The 13,189-nt window shown below is 34.7% G+C and overlaps 2 protein-coding genes across 2 annotated transcripts; both read left to right on the forward strand.

The window, feature by feature from the left end:
* Positions 1–1,144: 1,144 nt before the first annotated feature.
* On the forward strand, positions 1,145–2,439 carry fthl27 (ferritin, heavy polypeptide-like 27). Its single transcript, NM_001002378.1, is given in 4 exon segments — positions 1,145–1,390; positions 1,582–1,728; positions 1,858–1,983; positions 2,070–2,439. Coding segments are annotated over 4 exon segments (525 nt in total). The 5' UTR covers positions 1,145–1,288; the 3' UTR covers positions 2,220–2,439.
* A 4,156-nt stretch (positions 2,440–6,595) lies between these two features.
* On the forward strand, positions 6,596–8,095 carry fthl28 (ferritin, heavy polypeptide-like 28). The gene is given in 4 exon segments (NM_001113659.1): positions 6,596–6,823; positions 7,138–7,284; positions 7,379–7,504; positions 7,706–8,095. Coding segments are annotated over 4 exon segments (528 nt in total). The 5' UTR covers positions 6,596–6,718; the 3' UTR covers positions 7,856–8,095.
* Positions 8,096–13,189: the final 5,094 nt, after the last annotated feature.

Consider the following 13,189-nt stretch of genomic DNA (forward strand, 5'->3'; position numbering starts at 1 on the left):
CATAACTGTGGAAAAATATTCTTAAGTATAATAACATTAAAGTAAATTTTAATTTCACCTTGATATTCATTTAAAAACTTCAATATTCGTAAAATGTTAATGAAAAACAGAAAGCAACCCAAGATTGACCTGTTTATTGTGGTTAAAAAAGGTTAGACTAGGTTGCTATTTTGGAATGTGTGAATGAAATGCCCCGCCACACAGGCCGAAACTGTTTACTACAAAACCGAAATAGACACTCCACTCCCTGTCGAGTTTATTCAAGTTTAGGAGTCGCTTACTCATCGGTCGATGCAGAAGTGAACAGCGAAATACTGCTGAGTCACAGTGACAGCGCAAATCCACGTCCTGTGAGTGTGAGTCCACGTCTTTTATTGCTTACACAAACAAGCTTCGTGTGCAATTCATGACAGTAAAATGCTCAGTCACTGTCACCTGATGGATTACCTTTGCACCCGCAGGCTGTTATGAAATATGAAGTAGCAAACATGCTGTCATGTGCTGTTATAGTAGATGTCTCAAATCACCATTGTTACTATAATTATGCTCACTTGCACAGTACTTTCAACTTAGACATTTTAGTTTTATACCGTACTGTTAAAAATTAGCCTACACATTTGCCTAGTTTTTCTCTTTCAACAAACATTGATACTTTGACCAAAGCAATAAGCCAACTGTGTCAGTAAATGGGTCAGTTCATTCTTTCTGTAAATAGTTTAAGGTTAAACCTTGAATGTTTGTTGTGAAAACAAGTGTCGGCTTAATCATTCTCTATTTGGATCGCTTTAATAGGAATGTTAGAATCAAGTTTACTGATCAATATTTGATTAGTAACACCGCATATGTCTTGTAAATACAGTTCGGTTATCAACAAAACATCGGGTTTACTTCTATTTCTATATGTCACACTGAACCTATAATGACAAATCATTTTGGCTGGGTTCAGTTTGCTATTAATAATGAAAAAAGGAAACACGTTGAAATCTTATCTCTATTGTCTAGAATGCCTACTGACTGTCAGCTGACTCTTTTACCACTTCCTCGTTCAGCTCGTTGTTTGATTGGCTGGTTTCAGTTCCTCTGACGCGTCATGTTGTGAGCGTATAAAAGAAGAACGCGCTCCTTCATTTCACTCACAGCTTCAGGAAGATCTGGAGAGGTTCTTGCTTCAACAGTGATTGAACGGAACTTCGATCTCGCTTGAATTTCACTTCGAGGACCTGACATTTCATATTTATTATTTTTTTTTACCGTCATTTTGATAACAAAACAACAAAAATCGTCTGAAATGGATTCCCAGGTTCGCCAAAACTACGACCGCGACTGCGAGGCTTTGATCAACAAGATGATCAATCTGGAGCTTTACGCTGGATACACCTACACCTCCATGGCAAGTATTGATGAAATTAATAAAACACATTTCGAAGTTTTTTCTTGGTATTGATGATGTACATACTTTTATAATTTAAATATTAACGTTACTCTTTCTCTAACGTTGTATTTCACGACGCCATTAGCTGTAAAAGATCACGTTGCTCTGCGTGTTTATAAAATTTTCGCAATCCATATTTCAACCAACAGGCTTTCTACTTTGACCGGGACGATGTGGCTCTTCCTGGATTTTCCAAGTTCTTCAAGAAGAACAGCGAGGAGGAGCGCGAACATGCTGAGAAATTCATGGAGTTCCAGAACAAGAGAGGTGGACGCATTGTCCTTCAGGACGTGAAGGTGAGCGCATTTCTTCTTTCCTGTTTGCGTTTTAATAAGAAAAACTTTTGTATAGATGCAATCATATATAACTGCTCAAAGTGGAGGGGGAAGGGCGTCACGTGCTCACTGACGTGTTTGTTTTTCCAGAAACCTGAGCGCGATGAGTGGGACAATGGACTGACTGCTATGCAGTGTGCTCTTCAGCTGGAGAAGAACGTCAACCAGGCTCTGCTGGACCTGCATAAAGTCGCCTCTCAGAAGGGAGACCCTCATGTAAGTTAATAAAGTCCATAATATACATTGGTCCTTAATACTTTAATTAGGTGTCTTAACATCTTCTCTGATGTCTTGTCCAACAGCTGTGTGATTTCCTGGAGACTCACTACCTGAATGAGCAGGTTGAGGCCATCAAGAAGCTTGGTGACCACATCACTAACCTCTCCAAGATGGATGCTGGAAACAACAGGATGGCGGAGTACCTGTTCGACAAGCACACCCTGGACAGCTAAACTCGGATCATCTGCAGCCACCAAAGCCTCCAGTTGTACTCTATGCTTAAATCATAAAACCATGTTGTCCCGCAGTAAAATCTTTGAGGTTAACATTTAGGGGCTTTATGTTTAAGATCTGCCTTGTTTAATTAGTCATCTAGCTGATGCCTTGCTTGTTGAATGTGCACTGACTTGTTGGTCACCTTGTGAATCTGATGAATAAACATTTCTGGCTGAATTTACTTGTCATTTTTCTGTTTTTTTTTCAACAAACTGAAGGTGCATTCGTGTATGGAGGTATTAATGGTTAATCTGTTTGGTCTGCCCTACAAAAGGGTAATTTATTAGTCTATATTGGAGATTGCAGCATGAAAATCCTTATAGGACTCCCAGATACTCAACCGATAAATGAATCTGATTGACATTTTGACTGATTAGTTCTATTACAGCTTTAACAAGATAATTTCAGATCAAATATTACTCCGGATTGATAAGTATTCAGAGTTCAGTAACAGTTTAATCTCTCAATCATGTAGACTCACCAGTTAAAACTCAATCATACTGCATCTTTCCAATATTTCCATCAATTTCTACAATCTAATTTTCCATCTACAGTTTATTATTGAAGGCAATATGTAAATCTGGGATGGTGCTTCAACTTTCATCACTGATGATTTGGGTTTTATAAAGAATCAAAAAATTCATATATACAGTCAATGCTTGAGGTGGAACAGGAAAAGATAAGAATGGGTGTTGAATAGTCTACTTCAAATGCTGACTATACATTTATAACAAAAAGTTGAAGAAAATTCCAAGTCCAATTCAAGCTGGGAAGTGTTTTGCTAATAATATTTTATAATGTGCACAGATTCACTTCTTTTTTAAATGCAAAACATTTCTTGTCACGTTGCATTTAAGGGATAGTTCACCCAAAACTAAAAGTCTGTCATTATTTGCTCAACCTCTACTTGCTCGGAGCTGGTAGCCCTTGACTTCCATACATTTCTAACATTTATCAAAATATTTTATATATTGTGTAAATATATTGTGATCAGTGGTGTAGTCCTAAAAAAAGTGTTGCACTATAAGTCACCCAACCTATATTTTAAATAAAAGTAGGCAAAGAAACGACAAAAGCCATCATCGGTTACCTGTAACTATTGACTTCCACAGAAGAAAAAACAAATATTATGAAAGTCACTGGTCACCGGTTTCCAGCTTTCATCAAACATCTTACATCAGAGCGCTGCATAACGGAGAGAAGACAAGCGTTGCAAAACTGTCAAATGTTAAATTAAACAACTGAACCTTTTCTAATTTTGGGGGGTTGGTGATGGTGACTTGGTCCACGATTTTTGGACCTTATGGGGTCTGTACTAATGATAAAGGACGAGCGCCCCCTGCTGACTGCATTTTTTTTTTTTGCGCAAATAGAGGAATACATTACAGTTTTTCTTGTTTGCTATGACCTGGTTAAAGAAACTAGGTTCCACTCCATTTTTCTCATCACTATCCCAGCAGAGCAGAAGACATGTCTTGCAAATGTGTAAACCCTTTCTCATTGTATTGACACATTTCCCCCAACATTTTTCAAAACATGTAACACGGATGTCATTCAAGCAGTCCAAACTCCATTGTTTTAGGTATGGTAACCAAACAGAAACCATCTATTTCTAACCACTTGAAACTATCAAGATTAGTATGAAGTCTCTGAAGCACTGGTATAACACTCCTTCAAACAAATCTTCAATTAGCAATCAGTCTGCAAACCTCATAGATCTATGTTGTTTGCCTGCACAGATGGAGTGGGTCACAAGTGGCTATGTCTTATACTCCCAATAGACTTTATTTATGGTTTACATGTGTTTTCTGTAATATTTGCAGTATTTCATTGGGTTCTTTTTTTCTTTTTTTATACAGTATTTCAGTTTTTCAGCCACAGTTTGATAAAATGGCATGAATTTGATAAAAATTTTAATCAAAGCATTTCTTATTCTGGATCCAATTCTTTGCAAAAAAGGCCAATTTGACAGCCTACACAGAAAGACAACAAGTATCATCGGCAATAGACTTCAATGGCAAGCAATGGTGCACTGATTCACACTGTATTTTGTATTTTGTTGTCCATTGTGTAATGATTGATTGAAATAGCTCATATACTTGTTCGCAAGTTGTGTTGTTTAAAGGCAAAATTAGCTTTTGTTGCATATTTCAAATGTGTTGGCATGATTAGAGCCTTTTGCAAAGCAAAATGTGTCATTTTGACCATAAGTGCCACTATTTAGGCCTGTGTGTTGACTGTTTTGAAAATGTGGAGTTTAAGTTGATAGCTGCATCAAAGCAAACAAGAAAAAACTGTAACAGCAAGAGAAGACTGTATATTGCAAACACAATGCTTAAATAATGGCAATAATGAAAATGGTGTAGAATTGATACAAAAGAAATATGAAGATAATCTCAAAGCCTGCTCAAAAATCAGTTGTCACAAGGACAGGTCCATAAGATATTAAATTTGTAATACAAAAATGATTAGTAGAAAGTACCTTTTTGTCAGTATTGGACCATATGATAAATATAATGAGACTGAACATGTTGATAAATATATATGAAGTCTATCATGCTGATTTACATTTGGTGCAAGTGTAAGTTTGGTGCATATCAATATGAAATATAGGAATATGAAATATTTGATAAATACAGTTGAAGTCAGAATTATTAGCCATCCTGAATTATTAAACCCCCTGTTTTTCAAACATGGAGAGTCTCAAAAACCCTTTTGTATGAGGAACTTTCTTTCGCGTTGGCTTATAATCATAAGCTGACAGTTTAACAGCTGAGCAAGCATCTTTTAAACTTTAGATCTGTAGTGATTGATTTTTGCTGGCTGTATGTGGGCGGAGTAATACACAAAGGGTAAAGAGGCTGTACGGGTGCTGATATTACTTAAATATATCACGGCTATCAGCCAATCAGATTCGAGAACCAAACAGAACTGTTGTATAAATACATATATATGCAAACAGTTTTCATTTTAAAAGTTTTGATGTGTTAATACTAGCCACAACAAAAAATATCAAGTTTAAAGATGACAGTTTTTCATTCAGATGCAGATCTTCTTTATCAATATACTCTGTATGTTCGTAATAAGCGACAATGTAAATGCCATATGAAATCTTGACCATCTCCTGCTTTGTTTAAATGGATGGTTTATGGATTATTTTACATAATTTTTGTTTTCTGATGTATCTTGACCTGCACTACTTTTTGATCGATATTTTTCGAGCTGGTCTCATAAACAAATAAATAGCAACATCAGAATTACTATTTAAATTTTACTGACGAATATAATCTTAACAGCCTTTTGTTTGTTCATATTAACACATATAATGCATGGCTTTTATGATGGTTATTTTGGTGGTTCTTATCTAAAAATGGTTAAAGCAGGTGTATAAGAGAAGCTTTCACACTATAGAATTCAGACTAACAAATGTGCTCACATTTTCCATATGATAAATTGCTGAGTCACGCAGCAACACAGCCAGTATCATGTCTTTGTCTCTTTATTGCCAACAGACTGAGACTTCACACTGGTAAACATGCTTTGTCATTGTCAACCAGCTGATTTCTTTAAATCTGAATGCATGGTGGTGATGACTGACATCACTTTTGCAAATTATTGCAGAATATTGTCCCATGATATTATATAACACACAGGTTGTTGCTCTTCAGGATCATACGCATTGTTGAAAATCTGATATTTGTTAGATAAATTAGATTAGAAAAAAAAAATGTGCTAAATTGTCTGTATAATAGGCCTATGTGAACACAATATTAGAAAATCATGTTTAACTGTTCTAAAACTTTGTTGACATCTATTATCTTTTATTGTTTATAATATATGAATAATGCGACCAGACTTGTGATATGGCCTTGATTAAATCTGCCATATAAAAGGCTTATACCTGTAGGTTGCAAAATCTTGTTATTTGCCACTGCTGACGACTGCATATTAATCAATAAATAACATCATCATGAATAAATTAGTACTTATATTACACAATTTATGTCGCTAATTATCTAGTAAGAAACAAAAAAGAAAACAAGTTACTAGACCTGTGAGCTGGAACATCCTTGAAATATGTAAATAAATAAATAAAATTCGTTTTCCATTGACGCAAACTTTATTCCCAACCGTATATATTGTTTGATTACTTCAGTTAGATCACAACACAATGTAAATGTTCATTTAATGATTTTTTAAAAACTTTATCTTACAAAATGTCAACAGAGTGTGGTGTCACATCATTACTCTGCACTTTTTGATTGGTTGCTGGTTTCAGTTCCACTGACGCAGCATCATGAGCGTATAAAAGATGAACGCGCTCCTTCATTTCACTCACAGCTTCAGGAAGATCCGGAGAGGTTCTTGCTTCAACAGTGATTGAACGGAACTTCGATCTCGTCGAAATTGTTTTTGTTCCAGCGATATTGGTAATACAACAGTAAATCCCGCAGAGATGGAGACTTGTCAGATCCGCCAGAACTACGACAGCGACTGCGAGGCTTCGATCAACAAGATGATCAATCTGGAGCTTTACGCTGGATACACCTACACCTCCATGGCAAGTGTTTATTATAGATAATCACTCTTCTGTTTGAATAGGATCTCTCCGTTAACTACGTAAAATTAATGTTTGGGTTATTAAAAGTATCTGGGTTGTCATACACACGTTTTTATCTATTCAGAATTCAGATGGGAAAAGAAACATAAATAAGTAACACCATAAACAGTTGCATTATACATGAATATGAGTATATATGAGAATATACATATATGAGATTAATCATGACTAAAGCCAGAGCTCTGCTTATCTCTCTTGTTTATTTATTGAATAGCTGTTTAATATTTTTCTAAAATAAATTTTCTTTCCAACAGGCTCACTACTTCAAACGGGACGATGTAGCCCTTAATGGATTTGCCAAGTTCTTCAAGAAGAACAGCGAGGAGGAGCGCGAACATGCTGAGAAATTCATGGAGTTCCAGAACAAGAGAGGTGGACGCATTGTCCTTCAGGACATCAAGGTGTGTTGACATTGATTTAAACAAAGACTTTTGATGTATAACAATTTTCTGTTTCTTGTGTAATGTGCTCACTGATCTTGTATTTGCTCTTCAGAAGCCTGATCGTGATGTTTGGGACAATGGACTGACTGCTATGCAGTGTGCTCTTCAGCTGGAGAAGAACGTCAACCAGGCTCTGCTTGACCTGCATAAAGTCGCCTCTCAGAAGGGAGACCCTCATGTAAGTTAATGAAGTTTCTCTTCACATAGTCATTGGCCATCTCTCGAGCAAAAAAAAAAAAGCAAAAACGGTAATAAGTAATTTAGGAAGCTAGTGTTTAAATAATGCTTTGGTCCATGTCTTCACATGGTTCTGCCTATCAATTTGAGGGTTTTGTGTGCCATTGTCCTAAATTCTCTTCTCTGATGTCTTGTCCAACAGCTGTGTGATTTCCTGGAGACTCACTACCTGGATGAGCAGGTTGAGGCCATCAAGAAGCTTGGTGACCACATCACTAACCTCTCCAAGATGGATGCTGGAAACAACAGGATGGCGGAGTACCTGTTTGACAAGCACACCCTGGACAGCTAAATGCAGACATCAGATCATCTGCATGCTCCAAAGTGGCCCTCTATTTATATGCTGACTGTAAGAGTACAATATGACACTTATGACACAGCTCTTATCCAAAACCATTTCAACTGCTAAAAGGTTTAAAATCAAGTTAATATTATAAAATGGAGCAGTTTTACTTGTTCTGTTCATGTTGTTATCTCTAAATGTACACTGATTGTGTTGGTGAATTTAATGAATAAACCTTTTGGACTGGAATGAAGTGCCTTTTTTCTTTGAAATTGTGTTTTTATTTAACATCTACAGATTAAAGGTTACACAAAAAAATAGTGTTGAAGGAAGTTTTATTATTAGTTTTGAAAGGCTTATGAAAATCATCATTAAAACACATTTTAGATCTGTAATGTAAAATCATAGTGACAGAGATACGGTTTAATATAACCATGTTGCATCAAAGCATGAGTCACAAGAGATGTAGCTCCATGTTATCTTACAGAAGTTAGCAGTTGTTGCTGATAAAATGAATTTGCATGTGCTCTAACTTCAGGTATAAAACGGCTTACTTTAGTTCTGTCATTCACTAAGTGGAAACCATCTACAATAGCTTTATGCATGAATTACAGTGCTGAAAGATTGTTATCCTTTTGAATGTGCAATCATTTATTTACAGCTAATTAATTTTATGACTAAACATTTTATAATGGACTGACTTTTTCTTTTTTTATTGTGAGACGGGAGCATGTATACCATGTGCTTATGGAAATAGTTATTGCATAATTATATGCCAGAATGCCTTATGTAGTGCCCTGTTTTGTCTTTTTAACAGAAAACAACACTAATGCAAGAAGGACCTGCTTTCTTTATTCACAAATGCAAATGGTTCAAATCTACTTCTAACTTTAATCAGTGGTTGAATGAGGTAAAACTTTGCAAATCCGTAAAATTAGTGAATGATGAAAAAAACCTCTGGCGACGCATTGGCGCAGTAGGTAGTGCTGTCGCCTCACAGCAAGAAGGACGCTGGGTTGCTGGTTCGAGCCTCGGCTCAGTTGGCGTTTCTGTGTGGAGTTTGCATGTTCTCCCTGCGTTCGCTTGGGTTTCCTCCGGGTACTCCGGTTTCCCTATCAGTCCAAAGACATGCGGTACAGGTGAAATAGGCTAAAAACTGTCCGGAGTGTGTGTGTGAATGTGTGTGTGTATATGTTTCCCAGAGATGGGTTGTGGCTGGAAGGGCATCTGCTGTGTAAAAACGTGTTGGATAAGTTGGCGGTTCATTCCGCTGTGGCGACCCAGGATTAATAAAGGGACTAAGCCGACAAGAAAATGAATGAATGAATGAAAAAAAACCTTGAGCTTATCTCTTTTCTGGGTTTTTATAAGCTAATTTAATTTTCAATGCCCCTTTATTAATTATTTATTTTTTATTTTATTGCAATTTATTTATAAAACTGTTATTTCTTTATTCTTGAGAGATGCATTTTATGTTTGCCTATTTTGTTACTCAACCTTGAGATGACAGTATATTGTACGTATGTACGATTTTTAAGTTCAACAGGAACAATAAAAAAGAACCTGCATACTGCAAAATGGCTGCTTAATCACAAAATACACAATTCTTTGAATGAATCCTCCCCTAAAAGATCATGGAAGACAGACAGATCTGGCTCAGGTAAATAATTTTCTATTGATTTTATACTAGTTAAAATCAACATATTTCTAGTAAATCCACTAAGTTTTTTTAAAGAATTTTTTGCTTTCTATGTTTCTTCATTTTTACTATAATGCGTATAATGAACAGTGACATGCAAACTCAGAATGTTTATTAAACACTAATTACTTAAACTAAATTAACATGTTTCTTTTCATTATTGTAGAATAGTGGTGTAATAGCACATCTGAAAGTTTTGTTTCTACTGATCTAAATGTACAATTACTTCAGCCTGAGGCTTGTTTATTTAACTTTAGGAGTGAATGAGATGTTACATTTGAACAAAAAAAAAAAAAGAAAGAAAACAATAACTATTTATTTATTTTTTAATAACCCAGAGTGGTCAGTTCAGCTGAGGAAAAACGTAACCATACTTTAAATAATTAGTTGCTTTTTAGGGAGTATAACACAATATCCAAATGAATAACTTTTTTTAAAAGTAACAAATATACATACTTATATCCACTTCAAGCTTATAAAGGCCATAAGACTTGCTAAGACAGACTAGTGAACCACTGCTTCCACCTGTAGCCAGTTAGTGTTGACAAAATGAATTTTTGTTTGTACTAACACTGTTCAGGCTCAGTGACAGGTACATGTTGCTGATACAGGGTGAATGTTTTTGAGCAAAAACTTTTTTGTCATTCGTTGTCATTCTTGTCTGGCTGATTAAACATATAGGCTAGGTTGTAACGGGCTGCATCTTATAAACTAATGATTTAAACCAAAAGTCTCAACTAAAAGTTTAAATCACACTTCAAAACAATCTTTAACAAAAAATTCAAACCTAAAATCTGTAAATATTGTGCAATAAACTATGAAATCAAGATAAGCATTATTGTTATTTCACTATGTGTGGACATATTCATTTTCCTTCAGCTTTATTCATCAGGGATCGGCACAGCGGAACGAACCCCCAACTTACCTAGCATATGTTTTAAACAATGGATGCCCTTTCAGTTGCAACCCAGTACTGGGAAACATCAATACACACTTATTCACACACATACACTACAGACAATTTAGTTTATTCATTTCACCTATAGCACATGTCTTCTATGGACTGTGAGGAAAATCGGAGCACCCAGAGGAAATCAACGCGAACACAGGGAGAGCGTGCAAACTCCATACAGAAATGCCAACTGACTTAGCCGGGACTCGAACCAGTGACCTTCTTGCTAGAGGCGACAGTGCTAACCACAAAGCCACCGTGTCACCTTGTGGACATCCAGTAGAATGAAATATTACATAAATAAACAATCATGAATATAAACGCAACACATGTAGAATCTATAATAACCTATAAATAACTATAACATACTGGAGCAGTAATCTAAATTACCTAACTATTTACTAACATTACATATACTATAAATACTATGCAACTATGCAAGTAGACTACTTTGATAATTACAGAACAATATTGTGGAAGACATTGTGCACAAGAAGTATGTAAGGTTGAAAAAGCAAGCATTGCAACATGACTTGTGGTACAGAGAGACCTTTTGGATCTATATATTAAAAACAACTAGATTTCCAGGTTTAAATAGCGAATTAGATTTTTCCTCTTTTTGTAAAACAGTCTTTCTATAGATGTCTTACAGATTATCATCATATATTGTTGAATATGTATGTGTTTGCATATGCATTCTTATGTGTACATGTTTATATATGTGTATGTGTGTATATATATTTATTATATTATATATATGTATGTATGTGTACATGTATATATTTGTTTTTGTATGGGTGTAAACTGTATATGTACATGCAATGTTTTATCTGTCCATGTTTGCTTACTAGTTCTAAATTATATATATATATATATATATATATATATATATATATATATATATATATATATATATATATATATATATGTATATATATATATATATATATATATATATATATATATATATATATATATATATATATACATACATACATACACATACACACACACACACACACACACACACACACACACACACACACACACAYATATATATATATATATATATATATATATATATATATGCATGTGTATGTCTCTGTATTTTTATACAGTTTGTCCTCCTCTATCTATGCTGAATTAATGATGGTAGTTTCCTTGTTTGTTATATTGTTTGAGTGTTGTTGAGATATTTAAATGAGTCATGTGACTGTAGTACTCAAAAGATATTCTCTAGACGCATCTGATCACCCTGATGAAGACAGTTCCTTGCCGAAATAATATATATGCCATAATTTTTTTTAAGGTTTATGTAAATAAAGGTTTTTTAAAATTTTCACATTTTTCAAGCGCCTTGGACTGATTTTTGTTGTTGTTTTGATGAATCCCTTACCCAAAGAGCACCGACCAAATATTTGAGGTACCCTTGAGCGGGTTTTGATGATTTGTGGTACATTCAAAATAAACTTAGTTTTTCCTTATTTAGTCAGTAAGATGGAGTTTAAAAAAAGTATCCGATGCATATGGAGAGGTAAGAGTATTTCTACAGGTGGTTTGTCAAGCCCACTCACTTGGTGAAGCAAACACAGAAATGTACATTGCTTTTCAAGAGACATGGAGTGATTGTAAGAAAGTGGTGCAAATGTGCAAAACTGGTGCCAAGTGTCTGAAAACGTGTCCTAGATGAAAGAGTGTTATTCATAATAATATGCATTTCATATACAGTGATTAAAACTAAAAGTTTCAGACTTGTATCTTAGCAAGCTGAATAGGTTACAAACATAGGCTACTCACACCTTCCATGAGAGAGAAAATGCTGAGTCACAGAGATGCAGCTCCTGGGATGTTGCACTTGTTGCTCACACAAAATGGAGGCTATAGTGTTACCAGGTGCCCAATCCTTTACCAGGATCTTTGTAATGCAGTATTTTGTTTGTAGAAAATAAGTCAATTACCTCTGGAAAACACTCAAATTTGCCTATTTCTGTTGTAGGTAAAACGTGGTTTGTTGTAACATCAAAATTGAACACTATTATGATCGGGGTGGAAACTTTAATGATTTTTCCTTGATTATTGTTCTTAAGTATTATGTTTTAATGACTCAATTACAATTCAAACTGACTAATAATACTTTTACTCAAGCACATTTGTGAAGAAGACACTGTCATTTATAATCCTTACAATATTTAAACTGTGTAGTTAGATAAAAAATCTCCCATACTATGCACTTTAAATGTGGTAAACAAACCAACAATTCAGCATGATTTATGATTAATAATTTTTTGTTTAAGTGAAAAGTTTTTTTAATAAGAATGACATTACTTCCAAATGTAAAATAATTCTTTGCAAAAAAAAAAATAAAGTAAGGTGTCATGTTTTTAGACACGTTTACATTTCTGTAAACTAAGTGACAACTAAGCATTTATGTTTTTACAGCTATCATTCTTCTATATGGCAGAATGCACAAGTTCTAGTGTAAGTAATATCCAGTGAGGGAAATTTGACAGCTAGTTTTTAGTTGTTTTCAGATATAAATGGTCAAGTGTTTTTTTTTTATTTTTATAAAATGTTACAAATGTCTTCCCTACTAAACAAAAAAGAAGCATTTAAAGGATCATTCTACTAAATTGTAAATGATGCTTAATGATCTTGGTGGATAAATTGTATTTTAATGACAAATTGACCGCAT

The sequence above is a fragment of the Danio rerio genome, chromosome 3 (assembly GCF_049306965.1).
Source record: "Danio rerio strain Tuebingen ecotype United States chromosome 3, GRCz12tu, whole genome shotgun sequence".
Classification (NCBI taxonomy): Eukaryota; Metazoa; Chordata; class Actinopteri; order Cypriniformes; family Danionidae; genus Danio; species Danio rerio.